Here is a 19,010-nt window from a genome sequence, read left to right on the forward strand (position 1 = left end):
TTTGGAGTAGTGTTGGAAAAGGAAATAGGGATCATCACTCACTTCGATATGTAAGATATCATTTATCTAGTGCAGACAGCCCTAACGTCCCATGACTGGTCAAGAGGAATAGAAGCGTTTTAAAAAGGAGATTTTGTGACACAATCTGGTTAGAAATTAAACATGCCAGCAGAAATGAGACAGTTTCAATTTCCCAAGTCAAAGTGCTTCACGAGGATGAAGCATTAGCAGAAACTGGACTTTCCATACCTCAGTCTGGAGACCTCTTTAAATATGGCCTGATCATCATCACAGAGGGATGATTACCAGTGTGTTAAATATTTTAAATCTGTTGCAGCAATCTTGCCTACAGATCTACATCAAATTCCACACCCTCTTCTTCATTTTATCAATTACTTTTGTCATACATCAGTAGATTCATTAATTCATCTTTTTCCCTGAACCCTAGTTGTATTCCTTCCTTCTAGGTGGACGTGGATGCCAGAAACACAGCTTTCTTTCCCTGTCTATGCACCATGCACAGTGTACAAGATCTGATCTTTCAAGAGCATGTAACAGATAAGCTGCTTTTCTGAGCAGCAGAGTGTCAAAGGAATCAGTCCTGCATTTGGATTTCTGCTGGTGGAACCCTATGCCAGACCAAGTCTCTCCCAGCAGATCTCAGATTATAGGCCTAATTGAAGAGCCTATGCTGAAAGTGGAATTAGACTCTGTTGTTGGATTAATACAGAAAATTATGGGGAACACTTGATAAAGGGCATTTAAAGAAACAATCACTACATCATAACTGGTTTGGGGAACACTTGATAAAGGGCATTTAAAGAAACAATCACTACATCTGGTTTCCCAACTAATTCTTTAAGTCAGGAGTTCCTTTCAGCTGGGTCTTGTCTTGAAAACTTCGGTCCTTTTATTTAAATTTTTGCAAATTGTATCTTCAAATGCTTGATTTAAGAGAAACCATTGGGAAAGAAAGGGTTTCTACTTCCTTAGCAGAACAAATATGTTGGCAGCTTTAGGAAGATAGAGAAATCCCAGATGAAGTTAAGTATCTGAAGTTCAAAGCAGAAACTGAACCATAATCTCATCCCACTTCCAGCAGTGCTCCTACAAGGCACACAGCTGGATGGAGGACACCTGCTCATGTCCTGGGAAACAGTGGAAACAGAGATCACTGTGACATTGCCTTTCCATCAATATGAACATGAACAGAATTTAGTGCCATTCCTTTTAATTTTATCAACAACTGAACAACTAGTTTGCCTTAATAGAAAGCTATGAATACTGGCCACTGAAAGTCTCAGAAGTTGCTCACTCTACTCTTTGAAAAAGTCTCTTTGAGACAGAACAGTAGCAGTGAGCTTGTGGACATTTTCCCCATCAAGTGTCCTGTGAGTCAGCCACATAGACATGAGTGAACACTGTCAGCCTTTGTTCAAGAGGGCTTTACTTTCCAGAGAGCAGAGGAAAGAGTGTTTAATTAGTTGCTCTGCTCATTATTCATACATTAATAAAGCAGCAAGGTACACTTTCATTACTCATTGACATCACATTTCAAAGGCCCCATTCTCTCCTGTGAATTCAAATTAATTGTGCAAAGGTAAATCAGCAACTCTATGCAGCCTCCTCTGCAGGAACTGCCCTGGCTTTGTGCTCCACAACCACCTCAAATCCCAGGCCCACACTCTGCAGAGTGACAAGAAATTTGCTATTTGCAATCAAACCACATAAACTTAACATTAAGTTTTCAGTATCCCTCCCATCACAAAGGGCCAAAGGGAAAAGTCTGTCCCCTCTTTCCATACCTTAAATAACTGCACCAGGAAAGGAAGAAGAGACACAGCAAGCTGTCAGCAGGGGAGAGGAGGGTGGATGGAAGTTAATGGATCCTCAGAGTCAGATTTTCTAAAGCCTTCTCCATGGAAACACAGCCTCACCAACCATGTGCAGTCCCAGCATGCACATCCCATTCTCAGAGGACTGTCATGACTTCTATACATGAACGCATTATATTTCACTTTCTCATTTTTAAACAAGTTTTTATCTTTATCAAGTAATATGAAAAGGGTGGACAGATGTGTTTCCTATTTTGTTTTGAAATTGCTATTTGCAACTAGAAAATGTGAAAAATATTATTTCCAACAAATATTAAAATATTGTAACTGAGCTCATAAAAAGTTCATTGTAAAGTCAATAAAAATCAAGCAAATTAACTTCTCCTAGAAAAGCCAACTGGACTTTTCCCATATGTGGAGTAGGGGAAGGATCCACCCCTTATTATTTTGAAGGAAGTAGTGGCACAGTTTTGAAGTTCATTATGTGAACAAACTCATCCAAGATACACAGAATACATTCAAACAAACTAACTTAAAATGAGATCTTTCCCAATTGTACATTTTTTCCCCCGGATGATTCATCCAGCACAGCTGACTGAACAATTCTGTTAATGTGTGAGCTGAATAACCAGTTTGATTGTTCTGGCACTTCTGAATGAGACCTGTAATTTTTTCTCATCGCTCACCCAGCTGTTCTGCTGAACACCATGTAGCTATCTGTATATTCCAGAATGAAAAATTACAACTCTGGATTTTAAAGCTTATTAATAAGCATGCACTGAAGGTGACAAAAACTGTGAATCTATATGAAAACACTATAAAAAAATCCTTAAATTTCTCTATGCAAACCTTTAGTTCCTCCTGAATTTTTTCTTCCTCCAGTTTGGCTGCTTTCCGATCCTCCATTTCTATTTTCCATTTTTCTGCCACTATTCTGGCTTTTTCTTGAGCCATAGCATCACGGAATTTCTTTGTTATTTCAGCTTCCTTTTGTCTCCTTCAGAAAAGGATGTGAAAAAAAATTTAATGCACTAATTTTCTTAAATTGAGGATCAATGCTTACACACTGGTTGCAATAAATAATTAGCATAAGCCTTCATGGAAAGATGCAAGCAAAGAATTAAAATGTATTTAATAAGAGACCTCGCAAAAATCATATTTTAATAAACCATCCAGAAAGCAGACAATTTACAATTTTTGATAAATTATTAATTAAAATGGCACTTCTAAGTTAGACAAGTACTTCTTGGATGTCTTTAAGTCATACCTTATATTTTTCTATTGGTCTAGCAAAGCATGGTTGGGAATTTACTATCTTTCAAATACCAGTAAAAATGTCTTCCAAATTCTTATGCTAGATTGTTTATTCATACTGACAATGTAAAAGGAATTCAGAGGACAGGTTGAAGGTTTCAATCCCTGCTTAAATATGCAAGCACTCAAAACAAGAATAATCTCATATGAAAAAGGATAACACAGAATAACCTGATATTAAAGAGTCACTTTTCAGTGCTGCACTGCAAAGGGAAGTGTGTGAGGCAGGTGGCCTAATTTCTAAGAATATCAATCATCAAAACACTTTTGAATGTCCCCCAAACCTGGAAGAGGCCCTGCTAGAAGCACCACATGGCACTTTGTATAATGAGTTTTGAACTGCTGGAATAAAAATTAATACAAGCAAATTGCAAATAAAACCAATTTCAAAAAGGATTTTATGTACTAAACCCCCATTGTGGGCTCTGAACTGTGATATAACAAACATATCTAATTTAATCATCTCAAAACCAGACTGCTTCATTCTTCTTTATTTGCAGGCTGGTCAATGGTTTAGCTAAATTCCCAACAGAGAAAAAAGTTGGCACCACTTTTTTTTGCAAATAGGGTTTTTGGCTTTCAATATTCAATAAAAGCAAAATAACATTTTTAACAAGCTGAAAACCTGAAAAAGCAAGTGAAAGCAAACGCTCACAAAACATACTTACCAGTTTTACCCACCATCACCTCCCACCTTTCTACAAGGTCATGCCTCCCCATTATGCCAAGTGGACCCTGAACTCAGACTCTTAAATCCTCACCATAGCTCTTCTGCCTCCTTCTGTGCCTGCAGCCTGGCCCGCTCTGCTATGAGCTCCTCCGAGATCTGCTCGTAGGGTTTGTCCCCCGGGGCTTCTCCCATCACCCAGACCCAGACCTCACCGTCCTGGCCCCGCAGCCACTGCACGCGCTTGCCGTTACCTGCAACACCACCGAGAACACACCACAACGTAAACACCGCCTCAGATCCTGCACAGACACGTGAAAGCCTGGGCAATCTGCAACTTAGAAAACATTAAGCTTGCCATTTGCAATTCAGAAGAAAACATTGCTCAGAGGTCCAAAGAAATCTTCAGATTTGACCAGATCGTGCCAAACGCTGGGGAAAAAAAATTAAAAGGTTTTCATGCTGCGGATTACCCAAACTTTAAAGACTCACTGTCCCACAAAAATAAAAATTATTAATTCAGGCATGCATTTCCCAGAATTCCAGTATTATAATCCCTTTTTAATTGCTATATTTGCTCACTTCACTCAACAAGGGATGAATGAAGACCATGGAAAAAGAGATGGGCAATGACCAGTCATATTATGTGACTAAATTTCTTTGTGCACAAAGAATGTCCAGTGTTGAACAGGTAGAGAAACTTCATGGGAACACCTTCAAAGAATGCAGGAATTTCGTGTTCCCACTGTGTGAAGCAGGAGTTTCAGGGAGCCTGCATGCTCAGAGCACACCACTCAGTGCTGCAGAGCCTATTCTGCTCACAGAGGCAATTGAAAGGGATCAAATTTCTGGCTCAGTTTTCATGACACAAACTACACAAAAATCTATGGTTACTGTGTTGACAGAGTGATTTTAAGAACACCACAAAAGGCCTGAAAAGCTCTTTACAAAACAGACTGCATTTGGTGAGCCATCAAGTACAAATGTAGGACTACAAAGGACACTAGATTGGATCCTACCTGAACCCATTTTAATAGTTATTTACATTACCTGACTTAGTGTGGTTTGGTCTTTTCCTTCTGCTTTGATAAATACAACTGTCAAATATTATAAGCATTTTAGAGGTTCATAATAAGGAATTTGTAGAAACACCTCTTATGCATCAATTTTTATGTTTCATTTCTTGCAAATTTCTTGAAACTGTCCTCCACAAAAGGAGATTCTGCCACAAAGACGTTTATCAAATGAATACTGGATTTATTTCAAAGAATTCAGACTACAAGGACATAAAGGGTCAGCAGTTTTCATCATTCCCTGAATATTAGTCCCCTAGATTTCATCCTCTTACCCAAACACTGATATGAGAAAATTGTGCATCACAAAAGGAAACTTCTAAATCTTTATCTTCTAAAAGAAACCTTGTCTCATGTGAAAACATGAGGAAATGGACAGAGTACCATTTTCCTAAGGGGTTTTTCTCCAGTGTTCCCATAAGAGTCAAAAGAAACTTATCCTATTTATAACAGGCCTGCCAAATAACAGGCAGGCTTTGCTTCCACTTTTCCTCCATCTCTCTCTAGCAGCATCAGCTTAGCTACTCTCACCTTAAGCTACCACTTGTTCTGTGTGAGGACATATCCATTTAACCGGATTAAGTTTCCCAATGCACAATCAATAAAGTGTTTCTGACATCCCAGGCTGAAGGCAGAAAACTGCAGGAGGCAGTGGAGAGGGGCTGTTGACAGCAGCAGTGTCAGCACCAGCCCACACTCACAAGTGTTGACAATCCAGACTGAAGGCAATGAATGGATCAGATCTCACCATGAAAGCTGATATTCTATATCAAATTTGAAAATGTAATTTATACGAATCCCCAGCGTTGGCCTAACGGTACTAACTTCAAAGAGGGGTGGAAATTCAAGCTAATAGTGTTTTCCTCCAATAACCCTCAAAAGCATTTGCTCTTTCACAGTCTATCAGATTATGTCTCAGGTTATAAATGTGAATGTATTTCATTGTGGTTCTTATTCTGTACATTGTGTTCCTGTCAGCACAACATTTATTTTGAACTTGTATTTTTGGATACAGCATTGGAATACCATCTGCTGAGACCTGACTGGCCATATCACTACTTGACTCCAAGGTTTTCTCCTACTGCAGTTCCTGGTAAAGTATCTTGAGAAGTATGGAATGAGTACTCCCAGGAACACTAATTCCATAAAACTAAAGGCAGTGTTTGTTTTAAAATCACAGCACATCATCTTGCTTGTGAGGAATCTGAATATCCTAATGTCTCTCCTTCATTTAGTACATTAAGGAAAAGACAACAACACCCCTTGTATTAATTGATGTGTACCATAACGGTGGATACAAAATACTACTCCAGTTCTGAGACAATTTCACTATTTCTATTAATTTATGAGCTTGCCAGAGGGAACCAGGAATAAAAAAATAATAACTTTTCAGGTAAGCAGACAAATTTTATCTTTGCTTTTCTCAAGGTTTTCTGTGCCAAAGGTTTATTAATGTGTTTCTCAGAGGCACAACTAACCCACTGCAACCCAGCCCAATAAAAGAAATAGCTGATTTGTCGATGTGTCTCGAGAAATTGTTCTTTCTTCTTTTAAAACAATGGATCTTTTTTATAAAGTTCTAGCCAGTAGGTGTATAAACTCCTTTGAAACCACCAGTGTTGTTGGTTCAGTACTACACATAGTACTACTGTATTTGCATAAAGTACATGTTCAAATGTAGTCAAAACTGAAAGATTTGTGTATTAAACAACCTGGCAATTTTAACCTTCATCATTAAACAGACATACTCCCATATATATAAATATATATATATATATATATCATTTTAAAATAATTCAGCTTGAGCACAGATGGTCTAATTCAGATCTTTCTCTAGAAGAAAAGAAGGCCTTTTCACATCCAGCCACTGAATTTGCTTCAAGAAATTACTCCCATGCAAACCTTCTTAAACCTCTGCTCCTATAAAGCTGCAGCTGAGCTTTACTGTACAATCTGATCATAAAACTCAGTAGATTCTTAGCACAAAATAACATCAAAAATGATTGTGCAGGGAAAAAAAAGAGCACCTCAGGGAGAAAATCTGGCACTGTGAAAGCAGAATTTCTGCCATACAAAAAGCCTCTGCAGCCTGCAGAATCACATTCACAGTGAGAGGGTCAGCTCTTCTAGGCTAATGATATTTTAAACTGCAGAACCTATGGCAAGATCAAGAAAGTCCAGAAAATCATTTCCTCTAGTACTTGCAGGAGACTAGTGTTGTCTGCTTTGCAAGCAGAGAATTACTACTATTTAGGGCTGATTATTACAAAATAATTCCTGCTTTAAAATGCCTCTCGAGTATTAATTTTTTTCTGCAAAATAAGATGTTTTGTTAATACACTTTATTTCCAAATGAAAAACACCAAAAAAAAAAAGAAAAATTCAACTAAATATAAAAGGAGACAAGTCCTGACTAAACAAATTTGAAATGTAGATGAGAAGGAGGCAAGAGAGGCTCATGTTTCCTGGTCAGCAGTAGGCTGCTGAGCCCAGTCACAGAGCCTAATGCAGAGTCAAGAAACAAAAATTAAACCTCTTGAGCCCCAGTCTTGTGCCTTGACCACAAAAGTACTTTTTTCTTCTTGAGAGACTGTGACAAGTTGCAAATAATAACCTTAAGGAAGCAGCGGACATCAAAGCTAGTCTGGATTGGAGAGTGGAAATGGAAGTACTTTAGAAACAAGCAATGTTTTATTAGGAAAACTTAGTGAATAATTTACTAGGTCTTTGCCATCCCTACTCTTCTGCCATTTTTCACCTAAAATATCCTTGTAGCACCAAAAGAAAGACAAACTTTTGAAGTTCTTTTCACCTGAAGCTCATCCATTAATTAGTATCTCACATGGAGGTCCCCTAAAACTACACTCATACTGCTTTGAGACCAATAAACTGGCTTCTGGCTCCTTACTCCAGACAAATACCAGGTCAGAAAATGCAAAATCAGGTCTTTTAAATTTGCAGCACAAAGGGACCACAGCAAAAACTTTCTCGGAGACCTAAAGCCAGAACCAACAGCAACTCAAGTTTGTACATATAAATGCACACAATCAAAAATAAGACCAAATCATGTTTTCTATTTGTCTGTTATTTGCACAGCCAATTCTATAACAGCAATGAAAGTGTAAAACAATGCCCTGGAGGGCAATTGGAAACTCGAGCTCTCACCTATAAGAATCACAAGGCTCTGCCAGCAGCACGCCTGATCCCACCCGCAGAGTGCTGGAGTGCTACCAGAGCTGAGCCATGGGGCACCACAGGCTGCTCTGGCCTCTGAGCTGCCCCAGGGCCAGCAGGGCATTGTCACCTTGTCACTGCCATGACATTGCCAGGGAGCACCGACACTGCCTGGACACCTGGGGACAGAGAGAAGCACCAGGGAATCCCACCTCATGCTCACTGGGTTCCAATCCTATCAGCTCAGACCTCCACGTTGTGTCTGAGGCTTGGAACAAACACAGACACACCAGGAGACCAGAGCCCCACACTGCCTCTGCCAGCTGGAGCAGAAGAGCTGAGCAACTCACTGGGTTTAGGAGTTTTATGGGTTCTTGGCCTCCTTTTTAACATCACCAAATAAAATGGCTTTGGAAATAATGGTAATTAGAGCAAATACAATACTGCTGGAGTCAGCTTCCTTTCTCCAAGCTTGGTCACCATTGCTTTAACAGTTAGAGAATCCCCAGCAGTCTCCATTTGTGATCCATCCCCAGTGTTTACACAGGAGCTATTCCAAGGGGCTAGAGGCCTGATTTGGTGTCAGGATTCCCAGCTGTGCCATCACCCAGTCTGTAGGCTTAGTCCAGCAAAATAACAGAGCACCAAGCACCCTCCTGCCTTTCTGTGGTAGGAAACACCACAGGGCGTAAATTCAGCAAATTCTGTGATCACTGATTTATAATCTCAGAACCACGGGACAGCATTCAAATTCTGCTGAATGATGTACTAAAGAATCTGCTATTTCCATGAACAGCTTTGTTTCTCTGGGCTTTCCACCATAATTCTCCTGCTTGGAAGCTACAAATCTCTGCAATAGCAATTGACTGTCCTTCCTCACCCGCTGGGAAGCTTTGCAGTCACACCAAGTATCTTTTGAGTCTCTACAGAAAACATCTCTATTCTTTCTCTGGGCTAGAAAAAACCTCCTGAAATTCATCAGGCATTTGAAACTGGCTGCATGTGCATTAAAAGCTGATCAGCTCGATCCGCTTTTGCCATGGAGAGCTAAACCATAGCTCATGGAGTTTTCTGTGTTTGTAGGGTTGTGGTTTTTTGTTCTTCTGCAATTCAAATATCTGGTATACTCTGGTCTAAGCACAATGTCCCTTACTTGAGATTTCTTGGCTTTCCAAGCAAATTATTTTTTATGGTTTCTTTAAAGTAGAGGCATGAATTTTGCTAGTCTGCAGGGTAGATGAGTTAGATGAGTTTCCATTCAGAGTTTCATTTAGCTAGAGGACATGTGTTAGAAGCTCATTGATTAGGATGAAAATGAGCATGTGAGCTTTAGGCTGTTCTCAATTCCTTGAGCTTAGCCAACATAAGAATTGAATTAGCCTTTTTTTTTTTTTTTTTTTTTTTTTTTTTTTTTTTTTTTACAAACACACAAACAGAATTTCACTTCTTTCTAAGGAGAAAACCTAGGAAATTACTGTGAATGTTTTTGAGAGGCTATTCAAAGGACAGAATGCACTTCTCAAAACAATAACTGCTGTAAATCCATTAAAATATACAGAGAAGAACTAGATGGTAATGAGGAAAGTAATGAAAATAACATCATTTCACAATAAACTGAAGATCTACAATTAATTTGTGCTCTGCCTCTGCTAATTCTATGCTAGGGACCATAGAATCCCTCTCTTCCCAAAACACGTTCAAAAAACCCCTTCATTTCAATTCTTAGAAGAATGGGGGGAAAATTCTGCCCCTGACATTTCAATTTACACACCTTTGAATTTCAATACTGTGTTATGTGCCTTCCCATTGAGGGGAGGATTTGCAAAGGCAGAAAGAAATTCAGCTGATTACATTAATATATCAATGAGGGTTGCAGGATTTCAGCATTGCTGAAAAATCAGCCTTTTATGGCTCTCCAGCTGCTTCCTGATCATATAACAAACTCAATCTTCTGTTTATGGAATTACAGCCTGTTACCATGGAAATAATTATGCTGCAATAAACCCCTGCAGCATCAAATAAAAGAAGAGTGACTGAAGAGAGCAAATATTAAGGGAGGAAGCAGTTACTCACACAGGACTCTGGTAATTAACAAATGTAGCAGGGATAACTGTACACAACACTCAAAGGTAAGTGGGTTTGCATGAGGACATGGTATGTATATATGTACCACACACACAGGGTTAGAAACCAAAAAGAAGAAGAAAAAAGAAACACTGAAATAAAATACCATTTAAGCTGCATCTGCCCAGTATGTTCTAAACAATTTTGTCGCTCCCTGGCCAAGGCACACTGTTACATGTAACAATTTTGTACTTGGCCAATTTCAACTAGGAGATAACATTCAAAACTCTTACTTAAAGACCTTGTTCTAACTCCTTGTACAATCTAGAGGCAGCCTCTTGTCTGTCCATTTTAATGGCTGACCTTCTCACTGTAAACAGCATAAAAATATAGGTAAGCATCAGAGGAAAATTAAAGGTTTTAAAATCATTCACATCAGTATTGCTCATTTGAGATTTTTTTCTTCATTAAAAAATTTCAAAAACATAGCACCATATTTTCTGATTCTTCATCCAAACTGAATCTTGTAAAGTGTAAAATCCATATAGAAGGCTTGGTTTCTCTCAGAGACCTATCACAAAGCTTCAAGGTTTTCCCTTTGAGAAAATAAAACCAAGTCTGCATGGCAGCTTCAGGGTCTGCTGGAGACTCAAAGCAGGAGGATAAGGGTTCTGTGTCACAGAATGAACAGGGAGCTATGGATCATTTTCTCTACCAGGCTCTCCTGATTAATGCAGCGTGCCAGGTTTGCACTCACTCCTTTTGTCAGGCACACAGGACCAGGGAAGCAGGGAGAACTTTACCCTACAGTGAGGCTTTTTTGCACCACAGTGAACAAGTGGACTCAAAGGTTATTGAACTGCCATCAATGTCTGGCTAAATCCACTGCTGACTCGAACACATTGAGTTTTCCTGTACCTTCCAAATCCTGCTCTCAAAACCTGGTTCCTTTGTCCTTGAATGTTTTAGTCATTTATGTAAAAAAATGGCAAAATCAGCAAGAAAATATTGAATTAACTTGGGCAAATCCTATTCTTCCCTTGGCCACAGTTCTGCCCTCTTTCCATATCAAGTATTCATGAGTTTGCAGACAGCCACAACCTCATATCATTACTGAGGCACAGTATGTGGGAGAAAGTCCAGCACTGCTGTGTCAGACAGGCAGAGGAACGTGACACTGCAAAGAAACACAGCACTGCCCTCTGTGCCAGAGGCTCACTAACCCAGCAGCCTCTCTCACAGAATGCCTGATGCCAGATGTCTCAGGGAACAGGAGCACTGAGGATTGCGTGTCTGCAGGAGAGGGCCCCAGGTAGGCAGCAATATTCTGCTGTCACTTTTCTGCAAAACAGAGAAATCAGCTGCAGGACAAGAGAGAAAACGGAAAAGCACAGACTTAGTGCAGATCATAGGAGGCGAGAGAAATCCCTCAGGATTTGTTCCATCTGGTGCATACCTAGGTCATCCAGCAGCTGGAGGTCTCTTGATAGCCCCAGGTTCAGAAAACTGAGTTCAGAAGCTGCTCTCTAACCCTACCTCAGCACTCAGCCACACCAGGCACAGGCCCTGAGCAGCTCAGTTTGGCCCAAGGTACAGAGCATAACAAAGCTGCAGCACATCTCAAGCTGCTCTACATTGTGTGTTACATTAAAACTTGTCCAATGACTTCAAATTAGGTGGCTCTGTACCCTAACAAAAATTGTTTTTACGTTCTTGCTCCTGTTCTCTTTTTACTTTTCCATCTATATCTGAATTGGAAACAAAGGACAGGACTGTTCAGAGTTCAAGATCACATAATGCCAGAAGTTTCAGAAATACTGAGGTCTGACGTCCCTGGTTAGATCCATATCCAGTGATACAGAGAAAGAGACACTGAACACTGACAGGAGCTTGTCTCCATGGGAGATAAAATCTTCGCTAAGTATTTCCAGGGTCTGTAGAGGCCTGAGCATAAATAAGGAATATATTTCCAAGTTCAAAGTCAGAAAAATGTCACTGCATGTCCACCCACTGAGACACATGCTCACTCACTGGCCTTCCTCTGACACTGATGTATTCTCCAGCCATCCACTTGGTATATTTGAGATACTTGCTTCCAAACAGCATCATCTATTCTCTAATGACCTTTCTAACACAAATGTCATTTAGATAGATAAATTATTTTCTAGCCATGCTGTGATAAGCTTACCCTATTTTCTCCCAGCTTCTCTTGTTAAGGACAGGTAAATAAGAGCATTTACAAATAGCTCCCATCTGAGCACCACCAGCTGCAGTTCACAATGAATAAATGGCAGAAATAACAGCAGCAGACCAGCATTGTCTCCCCTCCCATATGACTGTCCTTCAGCTACCTAATGCTCAATAGTTTTTGAGATCTCATTTTGGGAATGCTGGCAGCTCTGGATACTGCATCAGTGTCAAAACCAAAATTGGCAGGGCCCTCTGCTTCCTCCCAGCTCAGCTGTAGTGGCTAAAGAGCTCCTGCCTAATCACACAAATATGTTTCTGTGCAAATTGCAAAGCAGCCTGTCACTCAAATCTCAGAGAATCCCAAAGGATCTTGACATTTTGAGGAGACTTCTCTCAGTGATTTTAGCACAGTAGGAACAAGCAAAGTGTTTAATTACAATGAAGTATGTTCCTGAAACATCTGCCCAGGAGCAATTTGTAAGTGAATTGAAGGTGGACCTCCAAGAATTCAGCTCACCTGTGATGCTATTCCAGCACCAGCCAGCAGTCATTATTCAATTAAAGCTACAAAAGATTTCCTTTACATTGAATGCTTTGATAGGACCCATATAATGCCCAAATTCTACTAATAATTTTTGGCAAGGTACAAATAGCAAAAAAAAAAAAAAAAAAAAGAAATTGGGAGCAATTTATTCAGTATGGGAATAAATATAAAGGAAATACTTCATTCTGAAGTGTTGTTTATACATTGCTTCCCTTTAGACATCAATCTGTGGTTTTTAATTGGCAAAGAAATTAGAATTGTTCAATAATCTGAGTATAATTCATTCACCCTCAAAATGAAATAATTCCTTCAACACTGACTCATTCTGATACTAACTTCAATTTTAACCTTTCCTCAAGACACAAGGAACCAAACAATCCAAATAAAGAAGCAGGCACCATTTAGCATTACATTTTGCAGGTGACTAATAATTTTTTAGAAATTAGGAATAAGGCTACACAGATGGGTGCACTATTTGGATTGCTAAACACTCTCAACAACTTCAACAACTTACATCTTTTTTCATGGTTTGGACTTGTTTTCTAAACAGCAAATTTCATGGTACTGAATAGGACATTTATGGACAACCTGCATTCAGTGGCACTGTTTTAAAAAATGCAGATTTGGGGCCTTTGGTAGTTAGTTTCCAAACAATTAAAAAATGATCATGTTAATGATCATTCCCTAAGTCTGAGGATGATTTTAAGTCTAGCCTTTCTGACCTGCAAATGCCAATCCTTTTGCCCCCAGCTCTGCACTTGTAGTTTCCATAGGACAGCACACTTAAAACATAAGACCATTTCATCCTTAAGCCACCATAGGAAATCAAACTTGAACCCACAGTCACTGCTTTGTTTTGAAAAATCCAATCCTTTTGCTGTGCTGCTGAGTGCACACATCCCACGGTAGCTAAGCTCCTGAATCCATGGGGAATTGCAGCAGCTGGGATATAGAACTCTAGATCAAGCAGAAGGCACTTTTCAGAGCATTTGAATTGGAGAAGTGTCCATTAGCAGCTTTTGTTCAATCTTATATCCATCCCAAAGAGATGGGAAGAAAAGTTTTCTTAGGTGGCTATTCAAACTTTGAGGAAAGCAGAAGGATTTGAAAGGCAGTGCTATAAAGATAATTCCACTTAAATTAGAATAAAATTATTTTATACAAATGCTATGTTGTATTCACAAACAACATCCACATTTTCAGAAACTCAGCACAACATTAGCAATATTGAAGTCTCATATCTATTTTACTCTTTCAGGCTACAAAAATATCTATAAACTCAGAGTAACTCCTGGCCTAAAAAAGGTAGCATGAACACAAAACTTGTCATGCAGCAGAGTCAAAACCAAACCCACAGGTGAAAAACCTCAGATCCCTCAGTTTCAAGGGAATAAAGAACATGTAATTGGGGTGGCTTTGCATTTCTTGACAGACACTAATTTAAAACGGGACCAAAAACACTCTACATTCTACGCTATGTAGCAGGGGAAGAAGGTCTGGAAATTCATTTATATATTAAGGGCAACTTAAAATTAAGCAGCTTCAAGGTCCAAAAAATTATGATGTCAATTGTCTTCTAGGAAAAAAATATTTTAAGATTAAAAAATATTATTGTCATCTACTCTACTTGAGTCTATGGGCAAGACTATTGCACAGTAATTACTATTTTATATCCATAATTTGCAGTTGGCTTTTTTATCTTTTTTGTTTTAAGCCAGAAACCATCTTCACTGAGAGACCATTTAACATCACATTGTGGAACTATGCAGTAGAAATCAATTACAAGTATCTGTACAGTTAATGATCAGCACACCTGAAAGAAGTTATATTTTCCAACTCTGGTGCACATCAGTTCATGAAAGTAAAAATATATTTCCAGCAGAACCAGATGCCTGACTTGCAAATCTGATTCCAATAGTTCTTCACTACAGTTCTGAAGAAAGTAGAAATTCCCTAACAGTGGGCAAAAGTCAAACCTAAGCAATACCTTTAATTGGCAATTTAAGAAGGTAAAATGGAAATGGGTTTTTATGAAATTTAACTCAATGTGCATTTGTGACTACCTTTGTTAGAGCAAATAAAATCTATAGGGTACTCTGCTGCTCTCCTTTCTCCTATTACTTACAAATCAGAAAATTACTCACCCAGAAAATGGTCTCCTGCAGTAGGAAGCTGAACAGGTTTAATGTATAATTTATATATGGAAATGTAGGTGTCAACACTGTGACAATTCATCAGATAAATATTTTTGCAGTTAGAGTTTTCTGTATCTGTCTCCCTCAAAGAATGAGCATGATACAGATTATCTCAATGATATGATGTTGTTTTGGTATATGGAGCTGAACTGCATTTTTAATTTTTTTCTCAGCTACAAATCAATCAAAATGAACAAGGCTTTTGTGCTGTATGAGAGAAGCTGTTCTGATGCCATCCCTCTCAAGGGGGCCATTCACAGTGAGAGCACTAACATGAAAAAAATAAATATTTAACAGAATGACGTTTTCCAACATTCACCTTGCCATCTCTGAGGGGTCATTTTCAACTCTTCTATGGCAGGGTCTTCTGGTCATTCCTCCCTCATTTTAAGGCTACTGTTGTGATTTGTTCCAGTCATTCCATGCAGGTCTGTGCTTCAAGTGAGTCTTGGAAAATAGTTTTAATTTGAAGCACTTTTCTAATAATAGTCTTTGAATTTATAACTATTTAAGGGGCACTTTGTGAGGTTCAGAAGCTCTAGATATTTCAAGTCTGACAACTGAATCCAACAATATCTCTGTATTGAGGTGTTTCTACCATGGCTGTGTTCAAATAAGCAACATTTGAAATGGGATTGCAGTCCCATAACCATTACAGAGTTTTCTCAAAATCAGCTACCAAAAGTTAATAGAAACTTTGAATATTCAAGCTTTAATAGATTTAAAGATGTGATAAGATCTTTGGCAGGGAAATGGGTGGTTTGCATATCCCTGTGACATCTTGTTGAGAATCACTGTAGTTACATTTCCAAGATGAAAAGGTTTTCTATTTTACACCAGCCTATCAACTTCATCCTATGGATGGGGGAAAGAGCTGGAAAGGCACTAACTCAGAAAAAAGAGCAAGGAATTAAGTATTTCTGTTTACTTGAAACCACTTGGACCCAAGGCCAGTCAATAGGAAAAGACATTTGGAGAAGTTATTTTCTGATGTTTCTTCCACCATTGTGCTATTCACTTTTCAAGTCAACACACACATTCAGCATTCATAGCAGTCTCTGGTAGGAGCTCCATGTTTTAACTATATATTGTATGCAAACACATTTCTGGTTCCTTCTCTTTGGTTTTGGTTGTTGGCTTGCCACACTATTGTCCTATTCCCTAAACAATCTCTTGGAGACTATTTACTAATACAGTTGGAAATTTAGTCTCATATAGTATGGCTCTTTTGGTATTACATTTATTCACAAAGAGCCTTTCATAACAAGCTCAAATTCAAAATTATTTCCTACTACAGCCTGATGGAAATATTTAATACCAAGTGAAGAAACTGCAACAGCACAGGCTTTTGCCTGACCTAGAATGAGGATGTCAGGTGATAAAAGAAAAGCCTTAGGAGTAGGAGAGGAGAAACTTGGTCATGATACATCAGTTACCACTGACAGAACATCAGCAGTGACTCCTGACTGAAACCGGCACTTTAAAACAATTCCCCTTGCTCCATCACTAAGATACTCCCAAAACAAAGGAGCAGCCTGGAGATACAAGGAGCAGGAACACATAGCTTTTGCAGTCCCAGACTGTCATTTTGCCCATGGGGACAGCTGGCACTCATCCTTGCAATCTCTTCCAGATGCCTGCTGCACCACAGCCAGCTGCAAGCCCACCATCCCCAGCTGTGAAGCAGAGAAGGAGGTCAGAAATCTTACTCTGGTTGCGCCTTGCTGTCTTTCTCAGCACAGCCTCCTCCATTCGGGCTTTTTCTTCCCTTTCCCTCCAGCGCCTCAGCTGCTCTTCTCTCATCTTGTAGAATAAGATCTGCTTCTGCTCTTCGTTCAGCTCTGCCAGGAGCTCAGGGTCAATATACATGTCACGCAAAATTTGCTGCAGCATGATGACTCCAAAAATATAAAAATAAAAAAGATAAGGAAAAATAAAAGAGAGAGAAACCTGCTTCCAATTATACCCACTACAGTGACAAAAGCCCACTGATGGCACTCCAGAAGGCAAACTGCAGCAAAGGAGCTCTCCCACACCTGCCTGCCCAGGAGAGGTTTGATTCCTGCTCTGGCTCTTTTTGTGCAGGCATATTCTGCTCCTTGGCTTGACAGGGACAAAGTTCTTTTCTTATCTCATCCTCCAAATGTAGGGACAGGTGTCAAGTGAATGTAAGAAAAATGAACAGAAAAGGCTACGGAAAAAACATAAAATGAAAAGGCTGGGAAAAAAGAGTAAAAGGCATTTGAGTGCTCCTGACTGCAAGCCAGTAAAAATAAGGGATTCTTGATTGAACCCAGCAGCTTTGCTCCCTTGAGCAGAAGGAAATTCAACATAGAGAGTCTCAGAGTTTCAGGTCAAGCAGTTCCCTTCAGCAGCAATACACTCCCAAGGGCATGAGCGTTGCCCAGGGGTTTAAAGTGATGTCATGGTTAAAGGTATCACCTACACCAACAATATCCATGTCACTTTGGGAACTGATCTCCCCTGATAAGAGAGGAGTTTGCATATTATTTCTCAGTCTAGCCTGTTAACTAGTCTCAACAGAGTAAAGCATGTTAGAGGTCATAGTTACCTGGTGTTGACAAATACTGTCATGCAGTAAATTGACTAAAATGCTTCTAAAATTAAAGCAGATGTTACAGAAGCCACAAGAATCTTTTTATCACTTTATAAATAAATCAATATGAATTAAAACAAGACCAAGTTCCCAGCAATTCACGCAGGCTATGCAAGCCCTGATGTTAATTCATTTTCCACTTGGTGACTGGAGAAAGTTACAATGCTGCTCTTCCAGGAGATTATAGCTCTTCACCATGTCGCAGTTTTATCAAAAACAGCAAAAATAATATTTCAGCACTAGGCCCAACAGCCACTTGATTATGTAAAAAACCCAAACCAAACCAAAGCAAATACACTAGAAAGCAAACCCTCTGGATTCAGGAGCCTGTTTCCACTGGGCAGGGGCTCAGCTCCTCTGGGGAGGGAGGGCACACTGTGGGAGGGGGCTCCTTTGTGAGACAAACCAAAGTGTGGCCACTAAAAGGCACAACAAAACACAGGCTGAGCCTCATCCCACTGCTTGATTTTTATACAAGAAGGAAGAGAAAGAGCAGGTCTATGTTTTCTCACGAGAAACCTGCTTTACAGATAAGGAGCTATCAAAGCCCTGTATGACTTCCAAGACCTCATATTCGAAAATCTTGCATCTTGCTAATGCACCCATGCCCTTCATTTGAGGAATGTAAAATACTATTGCCCTAATTTAAATGGAAAATCAAACTGATAGAAACCAAAATTCTGATGAAGACATTTTATCACCTGGAACCACAATGCCAAATATGCTGGAATGAGGCCTTCAGCTGAAACTGGATTTCAGAACCTGTCATGTATGGGCTGTAAGGAGTGTAGTCCACATGCTGCTCTGAAATTCAGGATTGGTCCTATGGACAGATTTTGTCTCCTAAAACAAAATGCTTTTATTATTACTATTATTTTTTAAGAAATTCAGCTTGGAAAGAAAAAACCTAGAGTAAGAAAGATTTTGTTGTGCTTCTCTATTTTACTTAGGTATAGAAAGGGGAGACCCTGAGGGGGTTGGCTTTTTTTTCTTTGCTTCTATTCAATTATATTAGAGCTGTGCCTCCACATTTTGGCACTAATTGAAAAAGACTCGCTTTTGCAAAGCCTTCAGGGCAAGCACTTTCACTGTTTTACTCATTTGTCATCATTCTTTATTTTATTTTGCTTGACTTCACAGACCAGAAATTAAATCCTGATCAGAAGCTATCATGGTGCAGAAAACAAACTCTTCATCACGGATTATGTGTATCTGAGCATGACAAGTAGCACCCTCTCTGAACAGCATCCAGCTGCAGAAGCAGCTCGGGATGGAGATACAAGACAGAATGCAAACAAATAGGCAATGTTCAATGTTGAACATTGTAATGTTCAATG

General features: G+C 39.3%; 1 protein-coding gene across 2 annotated transcripts in view; it reads right to left on the reverse strand.

The window, feature by feature from the left end:
* The window catches only part of SH2D4B (SH2 domain containing 4B), a 56,380-nt gene extending 39,431 nt beyond the window's left edge, over positions 1 to 16,949 (reverse strand). For both annotated transcript variants that reach the window (XM_058029384.1, XM_058029383.1), the window contains exons 1-3: positions 16,766 to 16,949; positions 3,911 to 4,070; positions 2,685 to 2,832 (exon numbers count right to left, since the gene is read on the reverse strand). In XM_058029384.1, the coding sequence (XP_057885367.1) occupies positions 2,685 to 2,832; positions 3,911 to 4,070; positions 16,766 to 16,949 (492 nt within the window). The remainder of the gene's footprint in view (positions 1 to 2,684; positions 2,833 to 3,910; positions 4,071 to 16,765) is intronic.
* Between the last annotated feature and the right edge of the window lie 2,061 nt (positions 16,950 to 19,010).

Source organism: Melospiza georgiana, chromosome 8 (assembly GCF_028018845.1).
Source record: "Melospiza georgiana isolate bMelGeo1 chromosome 8, bMelGeo1.pri, whole genome shotgun sequence".
NCBI classification, from domain to species: Eukaryota; Metazoa; Chordata; class Aves; order Passeriformes; family Passerellidae; genus Melospiza; species Melospiza georgiana.